The sequence below is a fragment of the Platichthys flesus genome, chromosome 13 (genome assembly GCF_949316205.1).
Source record: "Platichthys flesus chromosome 13, fPlaFle2.1, whole genome shotgun sequence".
Lineage (NCBI taxonomy): Eukaryota > Metazoa > Chordata > Actinopteri > Pleuronectiformes > Pleuronectidae > Platichthys > Platichthys flesus.
This window is the reverse complement of record NC_084957.1, coordinates 7,622,009-7,649,467: the sequence shown is the minus strand read 5'-3', so window position 1 is coordinate 7,649,467 and position 27,459 is coordinate 7,622,009. Positions and strand designations below refer to the sequence as shown.

Below are 27,459 nucleotides of genomic sequence, written 5' to 3'. Positions count from 1 at the left end.
TCCGGTGTGACCGGCACAAAGCCGTGCAGCGATCGCTTCGGTGTGGAGTCTATTTTTTGCACTTGACGCGAGCGTATCGCACCAGGAAACACACTGAAAAACGGTTTTAAACTATATTGATGACATATTTTATATGATATAAATGATCAAATATGCATCCCATACTTTGAAGTCCCCTTCTGTTGTCCTGGAGTTTTAATTTGACCAATGACATTATTAAATATCCCCCTCTGCCCATCCACTACAGCCACACAAGCAGTGATAAAGATAAAAAGAGAGAGAGGGGGTGAGTTGTATGATCCTCGGGACATGTTGTATAAAGACAACACCAAGGAGGACACATGTTGGGACACTGTGGCTTAATGTTAGAGCAACAAGTAAGTATATGCTTGAATACTACTGGATCAACGGGTGATATTATTAGCGCTGCCCGGCGGTTCAGTGTCGCTTCAGTGTCCGGTGTGAACAGCCAAGCGCCAGCGCGATAGGGATTAGCGCGGTGCTTTGGCATCGCCTCCACGTTCTCTGTTCCTCTTTAAAAATGAATGCGCTGTCGATGTCTTCTAAAACAGACTCAATGGCAGCATCTACACATCTCAGCTCGCCAGCGGCAGGCATGTTTGTTGAAAACGAATTCAACCCAAGGGCACTTCGATGACGTGGTTGATTACGTTACCGTTGATCATCTGTCCATCATCGTATAAAGTCCGCCCTGACAATCTGATTGGCCTGGTCGGGCATAATTTCTCCCCAACGGAGCGACTCCAGACCGAACTTCCCGACCTCAAATGTTGTGGGCGGGGCTAAGTTTGTCTGGCATCCAGGCTAATGGTTTACAGGTGCGATGAAATGTTTGTTTGAAAATATGTGCAACAGGATTCATTTTGAAATCCTGTTGACAATCTGAGCTGTCAATCATGACATTTCATTTTGTTTTATTGCATCAAATGACTAATAAAAATTAAAACTTACTGTAAAAACGTAACACTTAAACTAAATTCAGTGGTTGCAGCCACCAGGGGGCGATCAAGATTCTTTCGGCTTCACTTTTAAAGGGTCCGTCATGTCGTCCATCTCTACCTACAGTCCTTGGTCATAACCATAAACATAATCAGGAACTCTAGTCATGTACACAAGTGTATACAGTAGGTCATATGAGTTGTGTGTTGATTTAAATCCATTAAAATTTGAATTTAAAGTGCAGCTCTTTAATAACACTGAATATCACACATGCATGTGTTAATATAACCAATTTGCTGCCATTGTTTCACACTATTCCACTGATCAGTATTGAAATGCTGCATCTAAAAGGTAATATAATTATTATGTAATTAGTTACATAATAATTCAATTGTTTTATCTCATAGTTACAAATTAATAAGAAAATCTGGTAATTTAATAGGTTTATTTAACACTAGTGTTTAACTTCTGATAATTATGGTTCAACTTGAAGTATATTACTGTTTAAATACTTGCTTTGAAAAATAAAATAAATGACGTATCAGGTTACTCATTGTGACACCAGAGTTTGAATTCCCTGATGCATCATTTTCGTTGAAGTTGTTTATAAAAGATGGAGTGGAAGGAGGAGAGAGTCAGACCAGGCAGCCCAGTGTAAAGCCTCTGTCTGTGATCTCTCACTGTTTGATGTAACATTGGAAAGGTAAAGATTTGAAGATTTATTTCTCTGATAATGGAAAATGTTTCTGTTGTGAGAGTTTTCACCCTCTCTGGGATAAATGAGACGACGAACTACAAACTCGCCATCTTCTCCATCACTTTACTGTATTACTGTATGATTCTGTTTTTCAACATCTCTATCATCGCCATCATTATCTTAGATGAAGACCTGCATGAGCCGATGTACATCTTGTTGTGCAGTTTTTGTGTTAATGGACTTTACGGGACCACAGGTTTCTACCCTAAATTTCTTCTAGATCTGCTGTCGCCTGCTCCTGAAATCTCCTATGCAGGATGTCTCCTCCAGGCTTTTGTCATGTACTCGTTTGCCTGCTGTGAGTTGTCCAATCTAGCAGTTATGGCCTATGACAGGTACCTGGCTATATGTCGACCGCTGCACTATCACTCTCTGATGTCCAAGAGGAGGCTCTCTCAGCTGGTGTGTTTCTCCTGGTTCATACCTTTCTGTATTTTCTCAATCAGTGTTATCCTGACGTCCAGACTCAGGTTGTGTGGCTCGAATATCCCGAAAGTCTTTTGTGTGAACTGGATCATATATAAACTCGCCTGCTCTGAAGCCGACACCTTTTCAAATAATATCCTCTCTTATGCAACCATTATCATTTATGTGTCTCACGGGTTTTTCGTCGTTTGGACGTACATGCATCTGATTACAAACAGCATTAAGTCCAAAGACGGCAGGGTCAAGTTCATGCAGACGTGTGTGCCTCATTTGATTTCTTTGACCACGTTCCTTGTTGTGATAGTTTTTGATTTGATGTACATGCGGTTTGGCTCCACAGATTTGCCTCAGGGCCTTCAAAACTTTATCGCTATAGAATTTCTCCTCATTCCTCCGCTGCTGAATCCTTTAATATACGGATTCAAACTGACCAAAATACGAAAAAGAATTCTGTTATTAATTCACGGTGGAAGAAAATGACCTTTTATCTGATTTACCTTTAGGTTTTTTCATGTAAAAGAAACAAAACAGATTCATCTTCGTCAGGAGGAAGTAATGCAGCAGAAAATATTTCTGTAATGTTTATTCAGAGTCTAACTCAAGGATCATGTCCAAAGAACTGATGTTTGGTTCACGTCCGGATGGTTCGGTTTGATCCACATGAGGACTGCATACCTCAGTGTAAACTGAATATTGTAAAATCTTGACCTTACTATGTAAAGTGGCAAGATATAATTTATGTTGTGATTTGGCTCAATAAAATCCAAATTCAATTCAAATATGTGTTTGATACAATAGCGTTATGTAGCGAATCAATGCATTAACTTCTCTTCATTGGCGTTCAGTAAATCGTAGAATTGATTTTAAGAGTTTACTGCTGACTTTTAAGGCCCTTTCTGGACTTGCACCTTATTACATTTCCGATATTCTCCCACTATGTGTGCCTGGTTGTAACCTGAGCCCTCAGCGGATGCTCACCATTCCACATTCCTAGCTGAGGACCAGAGGGACCGGACCCAGAGGGACCGGACCTTTTCTGTCAGGGCTCTGTGAGCAGATCTGATAAACTCCTCGTCCTCTTTGAAATCTCTCTTAAAGACACCTTTTAAAGTTCGCTTTCTCCTAGTGCTTATCGTACAGTCTATTTGATCATTTAATAATGTTTTATTTTATCTGTTGTTTACTCTAGTCTCATCTGTAAAAAATGCTTTGCTTTACTGTTATGATATCTTCAAATTCTTTGTCTTCAATTCGTCATTGTAAATGTTTAAAACACTTTATAACTGTGTTTTGTAAGTGCTGTATAAATAATGTATATTTTTAATGTTTACTATGATTATTGTTATTACTATAATAATAATAATATGTTATTATTAAACATATTATTATATATATTATAACAGTTTTTATCCTTTTAGTTGGTAATGTTACATGTAGTGGACTAGTTACAGTTTCTACATCATGCAATGTAATACTGTATCCTCAAACATTGACATCACATCACAGATTATCTGTAAAATATTTTAATAAAAATAAATTTGCTTCAACATTTTATTCTTATATATGTCTGTTTATGAATATTAACTGTTTCATATTTGAGTGTTTGGTAGGCGTGGTTTGAGCTGCGACCTTGATTAACACTCTCTTCTTCTTTTGTTGAATGAGTCATAATTAATCCTCAGTTGAAAAAAACATAAAAGTTTTCGGAGACAGGGAGGAAAAATTTAAAGTCACCGCCTTTAAATCAAATTTGTTCCACTCTTTTTTTCATTTCAATAATATTCTCAATATTCCGCAACATAAAACAACTCCATGGGAGAGTCTCAAGTGGATAAGAACACAGTGACTCGTTTATGTGGGTACGACACTGACCCCTAATGAGCTGTGATGATGAATGCATAAAGACTTCATCCCCAAGAAGGACTTATCTAGCTGTTCCCAAAATGACGTGTTCTCAATCAGAATTTGAGGAATAAGAAATCAAGGAGTTTCTCTTTGAAGAGCAGGTGTCAGGTGTTTTGACCTTTTAGTCGCATAAACATTAAAAGCCAAACCCGAGGGGACGCTGACAATAAATATGACTATTTACCTCTCTGGATCTTCCCGGGAGCAGATTAATTGTGAATGCACTGTTACTGTATTATGACAGGTTTGTTTGAGTTAGCACTGAAACATTAAAACACATGAGTAGATTCAAGTAAACACAAAGACATGATTAAGTAGTTACTTTCCTGTGTGGCATGTCAAGACACTACTGAAATGTGTGTTCCTCAGTTCAGATCCAATGTGCAGTCTCATACATTTTGTACCATATTGCTACGGTTTACAGGTGCAATGAAATGTTTGTTTGAAAATATGTGTAAGAGGATTCGTTTTGAAGTCCTGTTGACAATCTGTGCTGTCAATCATGACATTTCATCCTGTGTTATTGCATCAAATAACTTATCAAGACTAAACTTACTGTAAAAAGTAACACTTAAACTAAATTCAGTGGTTGCAGCCACCAGGGGGCGATCAAGATTCTTTCAGCTTCACTTTTAAAGGGGCCGTCATGTCGTCCATCTCTACCTACAGTCTTTGGTCATAATAATAAACTTAATCAGGAACTCTAGCCATGTATGAAAATGTATACAGTAGCTCATATGAGTTGTGTGTTGTTGATGTAAAACAGATTAAAATTTGAATTTAAAGTGCAGCTCTTTAATAACACTGAATATCACTCATGCATGTGGTAATATACACAATTTGCTGCCATGGTTTTACACTATTCCACTGATCAGTATTGAAATGCTTAATTTAAAATAAATCTTAATCAATATACCTCACTGTTACACACAATGTGCTTCATGAGTAAGACTGAATGAAATCAAAACTTATTTGAATATAACTTTATTATAAAACTTATATTATTTGTTAAATTGCAAATATCCTCATTGTGGGACTAATAAAGACTTAACATATCTCATGTTGTCAAACTAGCTTTGTGTTTTGTTCACTTCTACACTTGCTCAACAAAAACAACAACTTTTTTGTATTCCCCTTAGTTTTGTTGTTGTTGCCGAAGGTGTTATTAATAGAAGGTGTAGAGGGAGATGGAGACCTTTTAAGCGACATGACCACGTCACACCTGAACCCTCGTACTCTGTCACCACAGATGGTGAAACACAGGAATTGTAGATTCTGAAGAGAGAGGTGTGATGTTTGTTTTATCTGATCATGGAAAATGTTTCTATCATTAGAAGTTTCATTCTAGTCGGTTTCAACGAGTCATTTAGTTACAGAATAACGCTCTTCTCATTCACTTTACTGTATTACTGTATGATTCTGTTTTTCAACATCTCTATCATCGCCATCATTATCTTAGATGAAGACCTGCATGAGCCGATGTACATCTTGTTGTGCAGTTTTTGTGTTAATGGACTTTACGGGACCACAGGTTTCTACCCTAAATTTCTTCTAGATCTGCTGTCGCCTGCTCCTGAAATCTCCTATGCAGGATGTCTCCTCCAGGCTTTTGTCATGTACTCGTTTGCCTGCTGTGAGTTGTCCAATCTAGCAGTTATGGCCTATGACAGGTACCTGGCTATATGTCGACCGCTGCACTATCACTCTCTGATGTCCAAGAGGAGGCTCTCTCAGCTGGTGTGTTTCTCCTGGCTCACACCTTTCTTTTTTTTCTCCATCAATGTCGGGCTAACGTCCAGACTGAAGCTGTGTGGCGCACACTTACAGAAACTCTTTTGTGTGAACTGGGTCATCGTTAAACTCGCCTGCTCTGAAGCCGACACGTTTTCAAACCAGGCAGTTTCATCTGCGATAATTTTAATCTATTGCTTTCATGGGGTTTTCGTCATTTGGACCTACATGCATATTATTAGAACTTGTGTGAGGTCCAAAGACGACAGTAGAAAGTTCATGCAGACGTGTCTGCCCCATTTGATTACCATGACCACGTTCCTTGTTGTGATAGTTTTTGATTTGATGTACATGCGGTTTGGCTCCACAGATTTGCCTCAGGGCCTTCAAAACTTCATCGCTATAGAATTTCTCCTCATTCCTCCGCTGCTGAATCCTTTAATATACGGATTCAAACTGACCAAAATACGAAATAGAATTCTGTTATTAATCCAAGGTGGAAGAAAATGACCTTTTATCTGATTTACTTTAATTTTTTCCATGTAAAAAGAAACAAAACAGATTCATCTTCGTCAGGAGGAAGTAATGCAGCAGATTTAATTCTGTAATGTTATTCAGAGTCTAACTAAGGTTAGTTCTCCGTGAGCAGATCTGTCTTGATCTCTTAATCTCTCTTAAAGAAACCTTTTAAAGTTAAAGTTTTCTCCCTACAGTCTATCTTTATAATTTTATAATTTTATGTTTTATTTTATTTTGTCTCATCTGTAAAAACAAATCTTTATCTTAGCTTTATTGCTGTGATATCTTCATATTTCTTTTAAATAATTTCTTATTGTTTGTCATCAATTTGTCATTGAAAATGTTTAAAGCACCTTAACTGGGTTTTAAAAGATGCTTTATAAATAAATAATGTATATTGTTAATGTTTTCTATGATTATTGTTGTTACTATAATAATAATAATAATCTTAGTATTATTATTATTACTATTATTGAGATTAAGATTATGACTTTTTTTATTCTTTTAGTTGGTTAAGTTACATGTAGTGGACATGTTACAGTTTCTACATCATGGCTTGAAATACTGCATCCCTCATCACATGTATCATATCATATCACAGGATTCTCTCAAATATTTTAATAAAAATAAATATGATTCAACATTATATTATTATATATGTTTATGCCTTAATATGAATATAAATAGTTTAATATTTTAGTTTTTGGTAGACGTGGTTCGAGCTGCGACCTTGATAACACTCTCTTCTTTTCTTGGATGGGTCAGAAGCTTTTGGAGACAAAAAGGAAAAGTAAAGAGACAGCTCTCAGGTGATGTTTGTGTTGGTGTTCAGAACCTTTAAATCAAATTTGTTCCACTTTTGTTTTAATTTCAATAATATTCTCAATCTTTCGCAACATAGAACAACTCAATGGGAGAGTCTCAAGTGGATAGCAACCAGTGACTTGTTTACATGGAGACGACACTGACCCCTAATGAGCTGTGATGATGGATGCAGAAAAGACTTCTTCCCCAAGGACTTATCTAGCTGTTCCTATAACGACATGTCCTCAATCCGAATTTGAGGAATAAGAAAAGGACATTCTTTAAGTTAAAAAAATAATTCAGGACTTATGAAAAATGATTTGGAAAGAATATTTAATTTAAGGTTAATTCTGCATCTGGAGATAGACTCACAACATTCAGGTACATGAGATGGGCAAGTGAGGACAGAGACAAGTCAGTGTTGTGTTCCTGCTGTCACTCACACATCATGAGTCATATGAACTTTTAATAATAACTTTATTTGAATGTCACTTATCTAGACCAGGTTACAAAGTGCTTCTGAACATCTATGGCGGTTGGCAAAAAGGGGAGAGAAGAGAAGAGAAGAGAAGAGAGAGAGAGAGAGGGAGAGAGAGAGAGAGAGAGAGAGAGAGAGAGAGAGAGAGGGGGGGGGGGGGTCAGGTCAGGTGTCAGGTGTTTTGGCCTTTTAATCGCATAAACGTTAAAAGCCAAGCCCTAGGGGACGCTCAGGATAAATCTGACTGCTACCGGCTAAACAGCAGATTAGACATCATTACCTCTAAGCCTGGTTAAACTAAACACAGTGAAAAGCTGTCCTGTTTATGAAACTACACAACAAATGTGTTATCTTCCCTCTGAGACAAGCCGGTAACTTGATGTCTGTGAATTTTTATTTCTTACACAAGAGCGAGGGATGTTTCATCACATTTTCAGCGGTTAGATAATCCAGGTCAGAGGGCAGCCGAAGATTATTTCGGATTGAGACGTTGCCATTTCACAATTCTCCTTCAAAAGGGTTTAGAGAAGCTTTATTTATCTATACAACAGCAGAGTTTTATCCACATATAGGGCAGTGGACATAAGCTATGAGAGTTCTAGGTGTATTTTAACCGCCTGCATGATAATAATTTGGTTTCTACCCGTTTCCTTTCCCCTCTTTCTTATTCTGGAGGCTCCACAGTCTTTCACATTTCCCACAAGACCCCTGTGTCCTCATCTTCTGGACAAACACCTGTGGGTTAGAGGTGGAGTCTGTGTCCACACCTCTCCAGGGAGGAGCCTGTTTGTTGCCAAGAAGCCCTCCACAGACCACCGTGTCAGTACCTGCTGACTATCACTGTCATGTAACAGCTCAAGAGCTCCCTCTACTGTCCACTCCCTGCCTCTGTGGCAGCTGATGGATGTGACCATAAAGAAACAAGAAAGATATGAAAGTACATTTCTTTTGTGTTCTTCTCCCTAGTGTGAAGAGGGAAAAATATCGGTAAGGCCCCTAAGAACAAAATAAATGATCATGCTCGGTTGTAAACAGATGCTGTTTGTTGTTTTACTGAAACATCTGAGCGTCACTTTTTGTTGTCCTCTTCCTATGATAAACAATACTGAACATACTTCATTTAATAGCTGCGTGTTGATGCTTCAGTGAAGTGTTCTAATCGTAGTTGTTGAGCCTCCACCCTGCCAGTAACACATACTTTGAGTTAATCTTTTTGCTACCGCGCTTAATTCATTTTCATTTATGGATTTATTAGGAGATTCTTAGACGGATTTCTATCAGTTTTCATTGATCAGTTGAATTACAGTTCTGTAATGTTATCTTTGTGAATATCATTATTATAAATTTCTAATCAAAACTATTCACAATAATTTACTATTCATTATCAATTGGACAAAACCAATATGTGATTTTGAGGCTGGACAAAATGGAAGAAGGGACATAGAAAGTTCATGGCTCAATTAAATCAGTTGAACTCTTAATTGTTTATTTCATTATGAATGTTTAAAAGTTGTCTTAAAACCTGTTTTCATGAACTTTGAGGAAATCAAGTCAAGCTATTTGTAGCATAAGTATATAGCCTTTGTATATATGTATGTATGTATACATGTTGACAAAAGAGCCACAGTCTTTGAGCTTCCTCAGAAAGCCTTTTATTCAGATTCAAATTCAGTTAATGCCACAGCTGTTGCATTGCCAGTCTTTAAAAGAGTCCCTGAGTCAGAATTAACTCGATTCAGTGACTGTGCAATGATGCACATCATGCAAAAAGTAATGACTACAGTAAGAAACCATGATTTATTACAAAGTCAGTGAAAAATGCTCGGTAAGCATCGTCTGTGACCACAGTCTTCTTGTTTGAATCAGAGGCGTCCCTGCAGGTATTTGCAGCTCCAGACCTGACAGGCGACCTGGGCTGATGACTTTGTAAACTGCTCCTGTGAGGCCGGCTCTGTTTGACTCTCGCTCTGCAGCTTTTCAACACTGGTTTACATTTGGTTGTAGCCTGAATGCACGGCGTGCAAAAATAACAGAAGAGCATCTCAGCCATTTCTAGAACTGAATGTCACGGCGTCATTTACATTATGTACATATTTATGCCGTCACATTTCTGTGAGTGGATCCGACATGTCCTGTTGGTTTGTCTCATTCGGGTCTACTGCCAAACAACTGCTACATACAACTCTACAAGTTCTAAAAGTGAATGTGACATTCATCATTTAACTTATGTGCATATTTTCAGTTTCTACATAGCAACACAACATTAGGGACTTTACAGTGTGTTAATGGAAGGATATGGCTGTGTCATGATCTCGAGGAGGAGGAGGATGCCAGTGTGTCTCTGTGAAAAATGGCTGATGACGATGAAGATAAAACATGGAGGGTGGAAAACCTACTTTCCTTTCACTTCGACTGCAGTGCAAACAGAGAAACTCACACAAATCCAAAGAAGTCAAGAGTAAGTGTTGCGTAGTGATGAAATCCTTTAATGTTTAAGTGTTTTTGTTTGAGGAAAACATTAAAACCGCCTTAGAAAACAAAGAAACTGCCACAAAAGGAGTAACTAACAGAAATATCTTTGAATTTGAAAATCATAGTCAATTTCTGATGATATTTGATTCCAGAAAAATCAGAAAAGAAAAGTAAACTGTCACAGTTCGACACCTTCAACTTTTTCACATCGTGTTACAGCTTGAAGCTAAAAACATTTAAATCATGTTTCCTCAGATCCCCCTACAATCATTATTCCATAAAGACAAAGTGAAAACAGAGTTAAGGAAGTTTTGCAAATGTATTAAAGAAGGAAAACTGAAATATCACATTTAGAAAGTATTTAGAAGTTGTAGTTCCTACAGTTGCATCTTTGGCAGCGATCAGAGCCTCAAGTCTTCTGGGTTGCTGTCAGTGCACAGCCATTTTCAGTTCTGTCCATACAGCTTCACCTCAGAGCTCTGCTTGTCTCTCTCAAGCAGATTAGCAGAATCGTCCCTAAGTCAGACCTGTTTCGTCTCGTAGGAAGGAGGAAGACAAACCCAAGGTACAATCTGAGGTTCTGAGCACTCGGATCTTCCTCAGCTTTCCCTCCACCCAGAGAAGTTCCTTTGACCTCATAACTTGGTGTGTGCCAGACCAAATCAGTTGAGTTTACCACGTGTGAATTCAAGTTGTAGAAACATCTGTGCCAAAAGTTATGTGTCATAGAAACATGTCTGCAAAATGTATGTCAACGTGATATTTCAGTTTCTCTTTTTCAATATCTAGTCCTGGGGAAAACATTTCTATGATTTTAGCATAAAGCTGCCAAGTGAAAAAGGTGAAGGACTCTAAATACTTTAATTGTATTGTAAAAAAACAAACACCCAAAGCAAAAGCTTTTCTACTGGTTTGAACTGCTGTTGAAAATGAGTTTGATTGACAGGATGGACTGAAGTGCTTTATCATTTGATGCTGCACATTTGAGGATATTTCTTAAAAGAAAAATTGGCTAAGATCCTAAAGCTTTTCACAAGAATTTGAGGTAAAAGCAACTCCAACTAACTTTGTGTACAAAAAAAGTGGTTAAATTATGAACGTGACTTGAATCCATTCTCAGTTCTCGTTATTTCTTTATTTTATGACTTAAGAACAAGTCACTTGACAGCTAATCCCAGAAACTTGCTTGCTATACTGGAGGACATCTTTCACATGTTGATCCTTCACTACAACAGGGGCTCAAGTTAGCGTTCTACATTTTTAACACACAAAAAAAAACTAAGCAGCACTGTCTATTAAGGCTTTGCATGAAGTCTGTCTGGGTTGAGAGAGCTCTACAGAAAGGACACAACATATCGCTGCTGACGAGTGACGGGGGAAAAACAGAAACTGAAAAGAGAAACGTGAGATACTGCATGTGGCACAGCAGGGCGGAGGGGCGGAGAGAGAGCAGGACACAGAATATCCCCTCGTGGTTTGCTACCATTGTTTGAATTTGAGGACCAGGAAACGGAGTTAAAAACCACCAACTCTGGGATGAGCGATTCTAAAATGTGTAGAAATGAAAGTGCAGCAGCGATGACCAGATGTCGCTGTGCTGATGTCCAGAGGAACAAAGTTGCACACAGAGTTCAGCCTTAATCAAAGCAACACCTTCCTCAGTCTCCACTTTAAAAGAGTAACATTGGTTCTCAATTAGTCATTCATTTTTTAACCAAATACATGCCCCCCCCTGCACTGCAGTAATGGCAGGGAGAGGGTCGGTATTTCAATCATAACAGAGGGAAGAGGCGGGTGCTGTTTTAAAGGGCCGGCAAATAAGCAAATCCCTCGCCTGAGCAAGCTTGATTTAAGGCAAAGGTTAAAATATCAGTTCTATATCAGGAAAGCTAAATAATGTGCGAACAGCTGTGAGGCTTCATGGAGACAGGCCGTGACCTTTCTCTGGAATCAACCGCCACTCAGCAGCAGATCAGTCACATCAACCAAAGCGGCGTGGGCTGCATTTGAACTGGCATCAGAGTGCTAGTGGGTAGGTTGAAGTGCCTAAGTGTTCAGACTGGGATTTCTGGGTAAATGACCAGCAAACCCTCAGGGTCAGCTGATCCCGGCATGTTAAAAAGACGAATGATAACATGTATATATAGATTTCTGTCTGTGTAAATCAAATGACAATAGGAGTGAATGAATGTGTGTTGGTGCTGCGGGCTGCACATGACCCCTGTAACCGATGGCAGGTTTTCACACCAGGAAGTTAACGGGTTGATTCACCAACATCACAAGATTCAAATAAAACTAGATATCTTTCCCACTTCAGCCCCGGACACGATGTGGAATTTATATAGTTTTGAGTTCCATGCTCTGAGCCTTCTGCTCCTGCCCTGATACAAAAAAGGAAACTGAATGCGATCAACCGTTCTTAAATGAAATTAAATCATAATTTGAAAAACTCAAACAAAAGTGAATTGTCTTTTCACAGAAACTATCTGCCAAGCTACTTTGATAATCAGATGATGAATTCCCTTTTCTTTACATTTAAAACAGTTTCCAATGAAAACTATTAATTATTTTCCAACAAGACAGACACTGTTTCTGCTCTCACCTTTGTCAAATAAACTTCAACAATGATTGAACATCATGAACATATTTTTATTAACCTCCATTTTTCAGCACGATAGTTGAAATCGCAGACTTTGCCTGTATAAAAACCAGAACTATCTGCATTGCTTGATATGTGAAAGTTGAAATGGTACATGTATTTTGTGATCTGGGTGAATCGACCCTTAGGGGCACCGGGTCCCAAGGGAGACATCCTGCATTTCACAGATGTTGCAGTCACACACTGCCCCTGGATGGTTGAAATGAACAAATGTGGATTCATTTGTGTTTTGAGCACACCCCCACACTCTGTTTGGCTGATGACCATGACTGGATTTGGAGGTAGGTAGTGCAAGAGCAGACGATGGGCGGACTGACTGTCCATGTGACAGGTGAGGAGCTTGACCTTGGGTGTTTACAGAATATGAATGTGTCTGGGATGGGGACGAGCTGGATTAAGAAAGATACAGCAGGGCTATGATGCTGTGTCTCCCTCTCCATTTTGTTTTGTGTTACAACAGAGAGCTTGACCCACCCCCCATGACCTTCTATGCTCTTTCTCTCTCACTCAAGTGCTATTCAAATTTCTAACTCTGGTCTATTTAGTTTTCTCCTCCGCGACCTACCAACAGACTCGACGGTAGGAGGAGAAAGTAGCTGGGTAGGGGTGAGACACCGCGGGACGGCCACACAGAGAGGGCCGTTCACTGGAGTAGGGGGACGGGAGGTGTTTGGGGTTAAGGGGGTGACGCACTTTAGTTTTCTTTCTTGGCCTCCTGGTTTCCATAACTGGAGCCTGTTTTCTTCACCTCCGTGACCCCGATGAGGCGTCGGATAGCTATGGAAGCTGGGGAGAGAGCAAAGGCAAAAAAAGAGGTGGAGTGAACAAAGAGAGAAAATTAAACGCTAAATAAAACGTAAATCCAAAACCTTGAATTTAACTTTTTCCAGGTAAAGAGCCACAGTCTGGATCTTCATGTGGAAGATATATCATGCATGTGTTACCTATGATGAGGAATAAGATGAAGCCAATGATGAGGAGGGGGGAACCGCTGACAACCACTCCACAAGCAAAATTGATGAGGGGCGACAGCAGCAGGGTGGCCCAAAACAGGAAGTTCAGCAGCGTCCATAGTCGACGAGGTGGGATTATTGTGGGTCCGGGGAACTTGCCTTCCTTGCTGTAGTGTTCCTGTAAGGCATCCTGTGTCAGAGAAGAAAAACATTAAGTGATCATGTATGACATGAAAAACAGTCACCATATTTAAATATTCACAAACAGTCACGGTTCAGACTAATAAATGATAAAAACAAAGTTTAATTGATAGTATTGGGAGGAACTTCTGGACTGTGTTAAAATATTATTCAAAAACCACTTCAATCTCAGAAACATTTTACAACTTTCGAGAATGTGCACAGCTTCTCTGATGTTTGTTTATGAAGATGTGTCTTTAACTGTGGCTTGATTGTGCTGCTTTTTTTTTCTGTTGAGCACAGTAAAGGCTTGAACCTGGAATCGCTGCTACATCATTTTAATCCATTCTTTGTCATTTTAATCCTATATAAAGTTTTAAATGTCAGTTTTACCTTCTCTTGGTAGAGCTTGTGCAGCCAATTGGCACACTCCTTCTCATCATCTGGTATTTCCTCCACAGGGAACCGTCTGGATGGGAAACAGTAAATAACTTAACGCTAGATCTGAATCACATTTGGTTTCAGCCTCATTACAATGTTAGCAATGACAGTTAGAAATGTGCACGTGAAGAACAACCGAGACAAATGCAAAGGACGGCACACTGGGTGGAGGTCATTTATGTTTAGACTCCGTCAACAAGCAACCACCTAAATCCTGGGAGAACACAAACTCAAGCAAACACAACTACACACAAATGGATACTATTACAAACCATTTGACCTCCAAAAATGAAACAGGATGCACAGAAGCAGGTCATTTAAATGACTGTAAGCAGGGAGAGTCAGTGACGCGAGTAGGAACGAGGAGAACCAAAGGTGAAGTGTGACTCTGCATTGAAAACTAATGATGGCACAAAACTTGTATTTTCAATTTGTTTATCACCACTTCTCCCAATCCTGTATCTTTCTATAACTAAATCAAACCGAATCAGACAGGCATTATGTTTTTTTTTTTGTTCAAACTCAACCTGAGCTCCATGCATTTACTATAAGCTGGGTCACCCTATACCTGACAAGCATGGTCAATGCTTGTTTTCCCCTAATACAGACATATGCAATGTAAAAAACAAAGGTGGTCAATACCATTCTGTTATGGCAGTGACTCAACACTAGAGGACTCTACTAACAATAATCTACTCTACTAACTATTCCACGTTTCCGCAAAACTAAAAAAGGTTCTCTCCCTCACTTTAATTGAGTTAAAAACAAATATTTGTTTTCATTCAGTTTTGCTATCTAGAATAAATACATGTCTTTCCAAGGCTGTTCAGCAGGAGCCCTCCTGATCTATTTCCATCTCCTGACCTGTTCTATACTCAGTAGGCGTGCTCTGCCCATTAGAGTTACTGTTCTGAAACCACAAACACACTGGGAAGCCTGCCAACATCCCAAGCACACTCACTGTCTGTTTCAATGTTAAAGGAAAAAAATGTTATTGGAGGGAGGCAACGAGATTAAAACTACATTCATCACCTTCCACTCGAAGAGAGCCGGCACAGCTGGCAGTGGGATGCATCATCTTTACAATAACAGGTCATTCTGAGGTAAATGGAGGGCGAAGCTGGCACTCACCTCACACTCAGGTCCGATTTGTATGTCTTGCCGTTGACGATACCCAGGAGAGTGGGGGTTTGGTTATCTTTGAAGTTCAGAGTAACATCGTACACAGCAGTTACTGTAAGAAAAGCGAAGAAAAAAAAACATTGAGAACCAAAAACATGTGATTTAAATATGATGAACTCTGTGTGTGTGTGTATTTCTATACAGTACCTGTGCCCTTAAGACACTGCAGTGTTGTGGTAAATCCTTTGGTTCGGGGTAGTAGATGGTATTTGAGCTTGGGGAGACCTTTGCTCTCTGCAATCTCCATACTGATTTGGTGTTTCTTCTCTGTAAAACGGGTTCCCTCGCAGTACAGAAGAAACTGTGAAGGGAAGAGAGAGAGGAGTTAACAAACACAGAAAGACACAAATGCCGACTTAAGGTGACCTCTTTTCTCCCGTCACATCCACTACCCTTCTTTTGCTTGGTATAATTACAGAATTACTTCAGATAAGTAATGACATTTCAGCCATGACAAGTCTTTTTCTAGGTCTTTATGACATTATAAAGCAACTTTTTGGGGGAAATGGTTAATTTCAAAACATTTTTGCAATTCAACTTAAACTTATACAATCACTCATAACCATTTGACATGAACAGAATGACCCCATCTCACATCCTAGGTAATAGTATGGGAGTGACTCGGCTCAACCAAAGGCAGTGACTTGGATAATCTGACCACAAAACAAACTGTCATTAGCAGTTGCCGGATGCTCAACTTAAGAGGTAATTAGATCAACTGCTGATCAGCCTAATCTCGGCTGGTGGAGTGATTCTGAATATCTGTAACACAAGGCGCTTCACACCTTCAGCAATGACCTATAAGGACCAGTGAGTGCTGTCCGCACCAGGTTTGAATGTAAAACACTCGTTATATCAAGAGAAAGAACTGCTGTGCATCACCGAGCAGGATGAAAGCTCCCTCACACTGTGCTCTGTGGAAAGTCCAGTTCATGAAGTTTAACAGAAAATACAATAAACCCGCTCCCTACCGTCGGTGCATTTCAAACACAGCTGGTGCAAACACACACAGAACATGATATCTGTGCATTGCCAAGATCAATATATGTATAAAAAAGAGAGGAAGAATATATCTTCTCTGTGAAAACTCAACCACTGACAGTTTATCACAACTCTGATATTGTCTTTGTACTTTTAGCTATTGTTTCCATAGGTATTAATAACACTGTGCTCCCTATAAAAACAGCTGAGATTTGAGAACAAGTGACATCTGGTCAAAATGTGAAGAGATTCCCTACTGGCAGACTATTATGTTCAAGAGGCCAAAAACCATTGTTGTGAGGCTATTGTCTTGACTTTTGAGCCCAATCCTTGTCTACCTGAGCCTGTTTTGCCAAACTGGAGAGGATTCTCTCTTGGCTTTCCAAAGATAACATGTTCAGGAGGGGAATAAAAGGTTTTGTGAGGTCACCTTGACCTTTGCCTTCCAAATTGAAATCAGTTTATCCTTATTTCCAAGTGAAAGTTTGTGCCAGGTTTAATTAGATTCCCTATGGGTGTTCGTGATACATCTTGTTCACTGGCAAATGAGGTCACCGTGACCTTTGACCACAGAATCTAATGAGGGGATTCATGAGTCCAACTAAACTTGAAGAACTTCCCTCAAGAAGTTGGCTCAACTCCGGTTTTTAATTTGCTATGCAAATAATTATGACTTGACTAACTTTCAGACCCCACTTCATATCTGCATTTGCTGAAATGTTGGGCTCAGGCAGCTACATGTCTGTTTCTTCATAAGAAGTCTATTCCCAGAGGATATTTCAGAAACCTTATTGAGCAACTGAGCTAGAGTTCACTGATATGGTATTCATGCAAAAGGTTGTGTGGGAGCTTGAAAAGAAAAGAGAAAAAATAAAGAAATCCAAAGTGCTGCTTAAACTCTTACACACATCATAAGTCAGATCCGCTAGGTGTGTGTGTGTCTACTTACCCACATATATTCAGGATAATCTTTGAGTCTGCTCAGTCCCTTGAAGACAGTTTTTTTGTCCTCTTCCCACTTTCTTTTGCAGAAGACTATTTCTAGGAAGTACCAGGTCCAGCCAATCAGAGGAACCTTCAGCAGCTCGTGTTTGGCCAGCACTTTTGAACTCTAGAGACAAAGAACAGGTGTACGTTGTTATTACAAAAGCATGGATCCCTCACAAAACGGATTGAGGTCATCAAGAGTGGCATATTGCAAAAAAGTTATGCAAAGATGTGTGTTTGAAACTCTGAGTCATACTATGTTACTATACTAACCCCTAAGATGCCATATCTTTCACACATGGTCCAGCCACAGAGGAAGTCGATTTCAAAGTTGTGGTTGAGGATGATGATGGCATGCTCTTTGCCAAACATGTCCACCGTAGCCTGGTCGGTGTATAGGGTGCAATCTGTGCCCGACCACCACTCCAGCAGCATCACCAGCTCTGCACATAGCACAAGATTTCATTTGTATTCAGCAGGTAAAAAAATATAATTGGCAACTAAATAAAATCTAAAATATGAACTAGACTAAAACTACTGAACCAAAGCATTTTTCTTACAGTATATGTCATTGACAGTTTTGTTAAATAATAACAGTACTATTTTTATATCCTCAGATTATTATCAGCAAGCTGAATTAGTGTTTTAGATTTTTCAAGATCATTATTTTGCTGCTATAGTTATGTGTATCTGAGCCTCGGCAGCTCTCATTAACCCATTCAGGGAGCTATTTGTGTCAAAAAAGCTCTGATAAACCCACAGTCCACTGTCAGGCCAGTAACAAAATGGCAGACATATCAAGTCAGTTGGAGCCTGGTGACATTGTGGAGGATGAGGCTGCAGAGGACTAATATTTATCACACTCAAAGCTAGGAACATTTGATAGGTGGCCATACCAAGTGTGAATAGACTGCACGCTGCCTCTTTCTTTCTTTATGTTATCCAAAATATAAAACTATATTTTACAACAGAATAGGTATCATCTACTCACGACTCCAGAGCGAGTAGGAGAGCCGGCAGTTGATTCTGCGGTAGAGCTGTCTGTTGATGGGCCAGAGGATGCAGGTGCAGAGCTGGATGAAGTTTATGATGAGGCCGCTCACCACAAACACAAAGCCCATCAGCAACTGCAGGATAAAGAGGCTCTTCAGGTAGCCCAGAAGAGCCATGGCTGAGGAGCCTGGAGGGCGGAGTAGGCTCCTCTCTACACACTACGACCAACCTGAGTGAGAGAGCACAGCAAAGAGGACATCATCAGTGAGAGACGGGGAACGAAAGAGAACGAGGGTGAAAATAATGGGTGTACTATATCCGAAACAATTAAATAATAGAAGACATGTTATTCTGCAGACAAAAAAGTTCTCAAAAAAGAAATTAAAATAAATCTCAGTGTCTCTTACCACGGTGGGATCCTTTTACAAGCCGCGTTTACACGGTCCGTCGGCCAATACTACTGTCCTGTGATAGAAGCAGAACAGAGGTTGAGGTACCAGGCCAAAGTGATATAAAACAAAAAAAGGGCAACATTTCAGTATCATTACAGGGATATTAACAATGTATGCTGTGCTTGTTTGCTCAGTCAGTTTGAACTTTGTTAGATAATGACCCAGGAGAAAGGAAATATCCTCCATCATTCTCAGTGTGGGTGGAAAGTCAACATGAACCAAAAGGTAATTGCTGTGACAGGATTTCTAATAGCATATTTGAGTGGCTAAAGAGGTGCCTAAAATTCATAAGTTTAGCACTGTTGTAGATTTGCTAGAGCTAATTACATTTTACTAGATTACAAAAAGTTATTTTACAAGATGCAGAGTCAACATAATTTCTGCATAGTTCAGCTTCTGTGTGCATTTGTTCATTACAACATCTCAAATGTCATTAACTGCTTAATTGATCTAGAAAATGTGGTGAATTGTTGCAGTCTAAGATGCAGGGCACTGCACTACATGCGGCCAGTGATTGTAATAGTACTAGTGTGGATTTTTACAGTTCTGTCTGGGCCTGTGGGAGTTTCCTTATTGGAGCTTCAGGTTCATGGAACAGATGAACTGGAAATATTTAATGGGCCCTTTGTAAGGATGTGACTACATTCATCAGACTAGGAACCAGTTTGGGTGTTTCCATGTTAGAGCAAGGCATGCTGGAACAGGCGGATGACAGCAGAGATATTGTGGGTAAAAAGTTGCCTAACTGCCCCAGATAACAGTTAATGTTCTGTCAAAAACACCAGGTTCTCACTTTTCTCAAGAACATCTCACATTACGTAACATACTGGCCAACAAAGCAGCTCTGCTTGTTCAACCACTCACATCTTAAGAGTAGCAACTGAAATGTCAAATATTTAAGTTTGAAGTGACGATTAAAAGTGTTTCTAATCTTCCAGATATGTTGTTTCTTCAGATCTGTGTGGAGAACGTTGGTTAATGTTAACCTCCTTTTTTACTGTTATGATACATTTAATCTGTGGAAATAGAGCTCTTGATTCGATTCACCAAAACATAAAATTGAAACCTGAAGGGGGTAACTTCTGTCTCCCCCTTCTGGTAGCGCAAGAACACATAAACCTGGCTACGGCAGGATTAATCATCGTTTTTGAAATGAAGCAGACGTTAATTTACATGTAAAAGCTCCACACTCTAGATTTAATAGCAGTGCATTAATATTGGACTTAATGACCCAATTCACTGTGAGTGCTAAACATTCTTGCTCCCGATTGTAACCAGATTAACTGCAGTACAAGCACCAACAACATATGGACCGTCACCTGCATTCACTGCTATAACTGTGTCAGCAAATCACTATAAAAAAAGAGGCCTTCTGGTGTTTCCTTTCTACAGCACGCTGCAATCTGTACAACAAGGAAGAGACAGTGACAAAATCTCCCTGTGCGACACTCATGTCAGTCTTCCGCCACAGACACTGTATTGTTTGCAGGGCGATTTTCGGGCTGAAGGTTTCTTTATATATTATTTTACAAAATTTTGTTTTCACAAGTTCCTCTATAAAAACAAACAATCGTCTAATATGTCTAGTACAAGAGCAGATATTATTATGAACAGTTGAAGAAGGTGCTTTATCTACTCAACATTATCAACCACCTGGAAACTCATGATCCAAATTACAAGTAATTTTCCAAGTAACCTCAATACATTTACATTAACTTTTATTAGTTTGTATGGCTTTAACAACCTACCTTACAACTAGCTTTCATTTAACAAATTAAGCAAACCAAAAAGCCTAAGAATTTAGTAATATAATTTTCAGACATAGTTGACACACGGCCAATTTGTTGGTGGCAACAAGTCTTACCCTGTTGCATCAATCCTTCTACCAACACTGCAATGCAATAATAGAAAAAAAAGAATTGGCCTGAATGTGAAGGGATTAAAGTCATACTTGAACATCCACAGAATGTCAATGGTTTTATTGAGTTTACAAACATACAAAAGTTTCTAATTATGTGAAGTTTAGATAAGATGTGTTAAAATACTGTTATGCATGCTGGTGTTTCTGATTATCAGGCCAGTCATTGTCGCTGTCTCTGTATAATGTGCGAGATTTGACTTTCGTTCCTAGTGGGATTCCAGGTGGTGGAGAGTTACGCCGGGTTCACACCGGACGCGGAAGCGACGCCGAAGCGAGGCGTAAGCATAGCGCAAATCCTCTGGCTCCCATCCACTCCCATGTTAAATCGTTGTGCTGAACACACCGGACGCTGAAGCGTAGCGTTGCGCCGCCGCTGCCTCGCGCCGTGCAGCGATCGTTTGGGCGTCGAGTCAACAATATTGACGACATTTTTTATGTGAGATTAATTATCAAATATGCACCCCATACTTTGTATCACCTTCTGTTGTCCAGGAGTTTTAATTTTACCACTTTTACCGACCACATTATTAAATGTCCCCCTCTGCCCATCCACTACAGCCACACAAGCAGTCATAAAGATAAAAAGAGAGAGAGGGGGGGGGGGCTACGTATTCTCCACATAGGTTTGAGTGGAGAATACGTAATTTACCCTCGACACCCGACATTTAACGGAGAAAACAGCGGAGAAGTTCTTCAACATGTATGACATTAAATTAATAATTGAAGTGGAGAAAAGTACAGTGAGTTGTATGATCCTCGGACACATGTTGGGACGTTGTTGCAGTTACTTTTGGAGCAACAAGTAAGTATAAGCTTGAAAAAAAATATTAAATGCCGTTTTTACTGCAGGCTGATAACAGCGGCGCTTCGGCGTCACTACCGCACCCGGCGTGAACCGCCAAGCACCGGCGCTCTAGGGATTAGCGCTTACGCCTCGCTTTGGCGTCGCTTCCGCGTCCGGTGTGAACCCAGCGTTAGACTGTTTCGCAATTTACCTCGTAGCAATAGTGAAGCTTAATAGGGAAGTTCCCATAACCAACATTTGCTAACCAACTTCTGTGGCCTCTTTTACACAGCCTGTTGACCTTTATTATACTTTGCTGCATCGGTTCAAAGTTCAAAGGTTTAAAGGTTCAAAGCATCAAAAGGTTCAAAGGCATCAATGTCATATGCAGAAATAAACAAGTAATCAATGCAATGAAATTCAGAGTTTTCTTGTCTCTGCCTGATAATAACTGATGTCAGTTATTAAAATAAAAATATCAACAAAAAAGCTAGAAACATTCAAAGAAAAATAGAAACATTTAATGTTTCTATTTTTCTTATATAAATGTATATAAAGAAACAGGAAGGTATTAATCATAAATAAAAGGGACATGTGATTAAAAGTTGAGGAATATAAGTGGATTTAGGTGTGATAAAAAACAGGAGGTAATAATTTAATAATAATAATAGTAATGAAAATGAAAACATGGAATTTTGGGTGGGGGCAGGTGAGGTAGTCACAAAACCAGGACAACGTCTGTGTAAAATGATAGAGCTAGCAAGCTGGCCAAAAACCAGACACACTTTTATCCAGCTCTCACTCACTGGGGTGGTGATATTCCAGCTTGTTAAAGTTCAGTGCTACCAGAGGCAGCATACCAAAAGGTCTCCTTAACAGAAATACAGGTCAGATAAACATTCCGTAAACCTCATATTACTCAACACCTTTTGTTCCCATCTTTGTCCATTTATGAAGTAATTTAAATTGGAATAAACAGGCACTAATTCATACACTGTGTGTATTGTGCAGAAGCTCTCAATATATTTGCTAGATTTAAAAGGTCTAGAGACAAGTCCAAACACTTATATATTTATTTCTTGTTATTATCTACTCTGATTTACTTCAAATCAGTTTGACAGTCCAAAGGGTCTGTGGAGATCCACCTGTGGCCCCATACAGCCTGAAGGAAAGATTAGAGACACTGCCTGGGTTAAAGCTGCTTAAGGAAGGACAGCTGCTTCGACTTTCCTTAACCGGAAAACACCTGAACAAGCTTCTGTGCCAACAAATAAACATGGGTTGCCAGGACTCTCTCGTATGAGAAAAGGCTGTTGAAATTAAAACAGACGCCAGCTAAATGTTGAAAAAGTTTCACCACATCTTGGCAGGTAGCACACCCTTGTTGTTTTAATTATACATATTGAATATTATTTGCAGCTTCTGCTCTGAACAGTGAAGGGCTGAGTAATGCCCTGTAGTAATTACATGACTTCTATCTCTTTTACAAGTTCTTATTAATCTAGTATGAGCGATCCTCATCTGCTGTGACCACAAGACGAACCATCTCTCTCGTGTTTAACTTACCAGTAGACATAGTAGGCCATTGCCATGAGGACCAATGCCCCACAGATCCCAGTAAAGATCATCACAGCACTCTGGTTCAGCATTTTGGCTACTGGTATCCTCCCAAATCAAAGCCAGAATAAAAACATAAAGAAGGGCCTGCAGAGAGCAGTGGATAGTCACAGGCTGTCCTGCCTCGTCGCCATGATAATCCCACAGTAGGAAAGAGAGATTATGAGGACGACAGCAAGAACACAGCCAGATCCAAGATCTTGCTTGGTCGTTCACTGACGACCAAAATATTTCCAATCACCCAGAAGATGACCAGCAACAGTGGCTCTACATTGAGCGCAAGTGCAAAAATGAAAATTCTTCTGAGAATGCCAGATAGAGTGAAAGATGGCTCACTTCTCGAAGGAGGGAGACACACATGAGCAGTGTCTCCCACATAAGCGGTGTTTTACATGCATTCCCATCCTCTAATCCAATGGATCAGATTAGTGCTTATTAGCAGGCTATGGGCACCCTGGATGTGTCACTATTCATTTACATTAACAAATAAGAAGGCTGGACTCTGCCGAACAAGGTAGAGTTAGAAGATTGGCTTCTGTTACGCTAATGGTATCCATCACGCTAAAGGGCCAATCATAGTGGTGAATTTCAGGCCTCATCTTGCCATTGGCCAACTTCAACTTTATTTATATGACGCATTCAACACATTTTTGTTGATCCAAAGTGCTTTTAAAAACGTGATAACAGATAAGAAGTGATAACAATAATAACTATAATAACTACAATCATAATACTACACAACAAAAAAATGTAGGCACATTTAAAAGGCTAAAGAATAAGATGTGTTTTCATTATTATGAGAATGCCAAACTACCAAGATGAAGAGAAATGTCACTAATAAGATGCTGTGGTCTATTAGAGTAATTTTCTGTGATCTAGTGGAAGCAAGTAGATGGAATAGAGGACTGAACCAAGTGTGAAACCTTGGGGGACACCACAGGAGATAGGACCTGAGGAGGAGGTTGAGTTACTAATGGAGACACTAAAGGATCTATCGGATAAATATGAACTGTTGGTAACACAAACCAATAGACAGGCAGGATGACCTAAGACAGAGAGTCAGTAGTGTCTTTGAAACAGCCACTTCCAAGCTGTGCTTTGAATCTTGTTGGCCAAGTGTAATAAGGGATGAATTAACCCAATGCCTGGAAATCAGAGATCCACTATCCTAACTCCCACTGCGAGAACCTTAGATACAGAATATTATTCATGACATTTCTACATTACTCAGTCACACAAAGATGGTAAATGGAGCTTGTGGGCAAGTAGACAAAAGCCTTTGGATTCTTGCAAAGAAATAATTTCAAATGAGGCTCACACAGAAAGATGCAGAAATAAACTGTCAAGCACTTACTGCACCAAATAGGTCAAAGGTTAGAGTACAGACCTGAGGGCGTGCCAGTGGACATTAAAGCCAAATATGCAAAGAGATAAAAATACATTGTGATAGCTGGACAACGAAGGTCATTCATGTTTCAAAGCACAGTGCATATTCGTGCACATTAGAACACTGTACTGCCCAACTCTCAATAAAAACAACTATACTTACAACTCATTGCCTAATGACACTTAAAAGCCACACCAGGCCTAAAATACTGTTACACTAAGCAGGTAAAACAATACTGAATTCAATTAATTTGATTATGAACAAGTAGGGCTGGGTAATAAAAACAATGTCAATACTTATCACAATATAATTTTCATCAACAATATAAAAAAATACCTATATATATATATATATATATATATAGCCATAATGTTTATGCTTTGTGTAAGCACAGTGAGGAGGTCAAGAACATTGACCTACCTCATATTTGTAAAAGGTTTAACATTTATCAAATGTTTGTCCTTTACTCAGGAACAAAAATCTGTCATTAAAATATTATTTAAAGAAATGAAAATGGGACTTATATCGTTATAATATTCGATATTGACTGATATGATTTTTTTTTTTCTTGACAAATCAAACCAGCCATATGAACAAGCCTACATAGGTCAGGAAGCTATGAAATATGATCCAACAACAGAAGAGATTGAGCTCACCATTGCTGATACTGCTGAGTTTGCATTTTAGAGGCCTATAAGTGGAAGTAAAAAGTGAAACGACCTGTCTAAGTTGAACATGAAATGTCAAAGTTACTGTGGAATTAACCAGATTGTCACAAAATGCTTGAGAGGCTCATAAAACAATATGTCCCTGGTGAGGGATTAAAGAGAACGATGGAACTGCTCAGATATAAGCATATCTCTGAATCTCTGTGTCTCAAAGTCCTCTTGGGCCATACTTTGGCTTGATGGAAAGATAAGAGTTCAATTGTTCACAACGTGTAAACAGACACGTCACTGGACTTTACACCAACCCTGTATTTGTATTAAATTGTATGGCTCAGATATACCACCTGCGAAGATTTGAGGAACATGCTTTGAACCAGATCACAATTTGCTTCATAGGGCTTAATAAGGTTTCAGCCTTCAAGAGAAATGGAAAATTACCCCCCCCCCCCCAAAAAAAAACATGTTATTTGGACACCAATGCAACATGTGCGTGTCTCAAAGACGTTGCATTGTTACTGTGCAGTTTGTAAGACCAATGTAGTTTTAAGCCTCCTGCAAAAACTGCAATAAAATAACACTGACATGGCTTATTCCTTAGGGGAAACTGCAGAACACACTTGGTTTGCATTTAAAGTAAATATAATAGTTGAAGATGAAATAGATTTCACTAATTCTGAAAACATTAGACAGTCAATTTGTAGCCATTAAAAAATAATTGTAAAGATTGCAACTGAGACAACTGTCTGGCTGATGAAGTCTGAGTAAAGCCCAGTAATAGAGCATTCCACACATGTAACATGTGGCTCTACAATACTAACACTACTTTCCTCTTACCCAGAGCTCCACCAGTCTCACCATTACAATGATCCGACATTTAAAAACCATTAACACAAGAATGATCAGGGTACAGCACTTGCCTGTGTCTAGCTCTCCTTCGCCTTTCTGGGTTAAACTGAGTTGCAAGTCCTAATGTTAGTGCTGGTCCTGAGCCGCAGATTTGAATGAACTCCAGTAACCTTACGTCAGGCGACTTTGTGAGGGTGTGTGTGTGTGAGTGGTACGACGCAGGTCAACACGGAGCCAGCTGGATGACGTACGGTGGCTCACAGGGGTCTCGCAGCGTAAAAGCATTTTTTTTTTTTAAATGAACCCAGTATGAACTCCAGCACAGCCCAGTGTGTCATGTGTCAGTTCATGTCCACTTTGCTGATTAATGTAAAACACACCCAGTGGATATTAACATGCAATCAGTGCGGGCACGGCTCCACACAACCACGCCGCCCCAGCACGACCAGTGACTGCGCGTGTCTCTTGAAATGTCATAATAAGCTAGCAGCGTGCGCAACTCAAAAGTTGCCAGCAAGCAGCGCGTTACCCCTCAAACCCCGAGACAGTAAAAACGAGCCGGCCTGTCGAGCTATCTCTGCCAGCGACGGCGCACAAGTCACCGCTCGCTGACACCAGCCTGGACCCGGGTGTCACTGAGCAACTCCGCCGAGCATGTCTGGAAGGACGGGGCCACCTGCTAATGGTGCACGGGCAGCATGCTAACTCAGCTAGCCCGCTGCGGTTAAAGTCGTATTTACAATTCAAGGAGGAGGATGGAGTCGGTTAGCCGGAGTGTTCACTAGCTAACAACAACCACGTTCCCCTCATGTACACGTAAAGTTAACACTTAACCGACCCGAGGCGCTTGCTAACGTCATGCTAAGCTAGTTAGCCAGCTAGCGTTAGCGGTCAGTGTCAGTAACAGTGCTGTGGGCTCACCTGAAAGTCGGTGGATCTGTGTTTGGGTTCCGGTGGAGGTTCTCCGCTGCGTTCCGTTCTCCGGTGGACTGAAGCGACTCTGCTACTGAGCGCTTCTCACTTCGTCCGTTTCCCGGAACGTAATAAAAACGACTTGAGGTGATGCGATCTGCGAGACCACTATTGTTTGTCGGTTAAAGCTCCACATTTCCTCAAAGCCCATCTGAAGGTAGTGCGCTCTACATCCGGTCCGGCCCCTCATTCATTCTCACACAAATAAAACAACCTGTCATTTTTTTGTATCTGTCTTTGATCCAAGAACAACAAATATAAGAACTGTTGAAAGAATATCATACTCATTACTCCTGTTATTCTACATCAGTTCACATGGGGTGGTATTTAATTTATATATAAATACATAATAAATAATAATAGTCAACTTTTATTTTTGTATTG

The 27,459-nt window shown here is 39.8% G+C and overlaps 3 protein-coding genes across 5 annotated transcripts; 2 read left to right on the top strand and 1 right to left on the bottom strand.

Annotated features, from left to right (window-relative positions):
* Positions 1 to 1,687: 1,687 nt before the first annotated feature.
* LOC133967500 (olfactory receptor 10G4-like) lies at positions 1,688 to 2,623 on the top strand. Its single transcript, XM_062402990.1, has one exon. The coding sequence runs from the start codon at positions 1,694 to 1,696 to the stop codon at positions 2,621 to 2,623; it is 930 nt and encodes a 309-aa protein (XP_062258974.1). The 5' UTR covers positions 1,688 to 1,693.
* A 2,736-nt stretch (positions 2,624 to 5,359) lies between these two features.
* LOC133967413 (olfactory receptor 2A7-like) lies at positions 5,360 to 6,289 on the top strand. Its single transcript, XM_062402838.1, has one exon. It carries the CDS (start codon positions 5,360 to 5,362, stop codon positions 6,287 to 6,289), a length of 930 nt encoding a protein of 309 aa, XP_062258822.1.
* Positions 6,290 to 10,050: 3,761 nt separating this feature from the next.
* agpat3 (1-acylglycerol-3-phosphate O-acyltransferase 3) lies at positions 10,051 to 27,227 on the bottom strand. 3 transcript variants are annotated; one of them, XM_062401851.1, is made up of 10 exons: positions 27,025 to 27,227; positions 18,836 to 18,893; positions 18,427 to 18,657; positions 17,709 to 17,878; positions 17,398 to 17,559; positions 15,615 to 15,768; positions 15,417 to 15,519; positions 14,238 to 14,313; positions 13,656 to 13,854; positions 10,051 to 13,497 (listed from the first exon to the last, which is right to left on the bottom strand). In XM_062401851.1, the coding sequence occupies exons 3-10, from the start codon at positions 18,602 to 18,604 to the stop codon at positions 13,406 to 13,408; spliced, it is 1,134 nt and encodes a 377-aa protein (XP_062257835.1). In that variant the 5' UTR covers positions 18,605 to 18,657; positions 18,836 to 18,893; positions 27,025 to 27,227; the 3' UTR covers positions 10,051 to 13,405. The 3 variants fall into 3 exon arrangements, with proteins under 3 accessions (XP_062257835.1, XP_062257836.1, XP_062257837.1); XM_062401852.1 differs by lacking the exon at positions 27,025 to 27,227 and adding an exon at positions 26,175 to 26,261; XM_062401853.1 differs by lacking the exon at positions 27,025 to 27,227 and adding an exon at positions 23,152 to 23,364.
* Between the last annotated feature and the right edge of the window lie 232 nt (positions 27,228 to 27,459).

Coding starts and splice junctions, on each gene's coding strand:
- LOC133967500 (XM_062402990.1), top strand. CDS start 1,694: ATGGAAAATGTTTCTGTTGTGAGAGTTTTCACCCTCTCTGGGATAAAT.
- LOC133967413 (XM_062402838.1), top strand. CDS start 5,360: ATGGAAAATGTTTCTATCATTAGAAGTTTCATTCTAGTCGGTTTCAAC.
- agpat3 (XM_062401851.1), bottom strand. CDS start 18,604: ATGGCTCTTCTGGGCTACCTGAAGAGCCTCTTTATCCTGCAGTTGCTG. Junction 17,560..17,708: donor AAAGATATGGCATCTTAGGG/GTTAGTATAGTA, acceptor CTTTGTCTCTAG/AGTTCAAAAGTGCTGGCCAA. Junction 15,520..15,614: donor GCAGTGTCTTAAGGGCACAG/GTACTGTATAGA, acceptor CTTTTCTTACAG/TAACTGCTGTGTACGATGTT.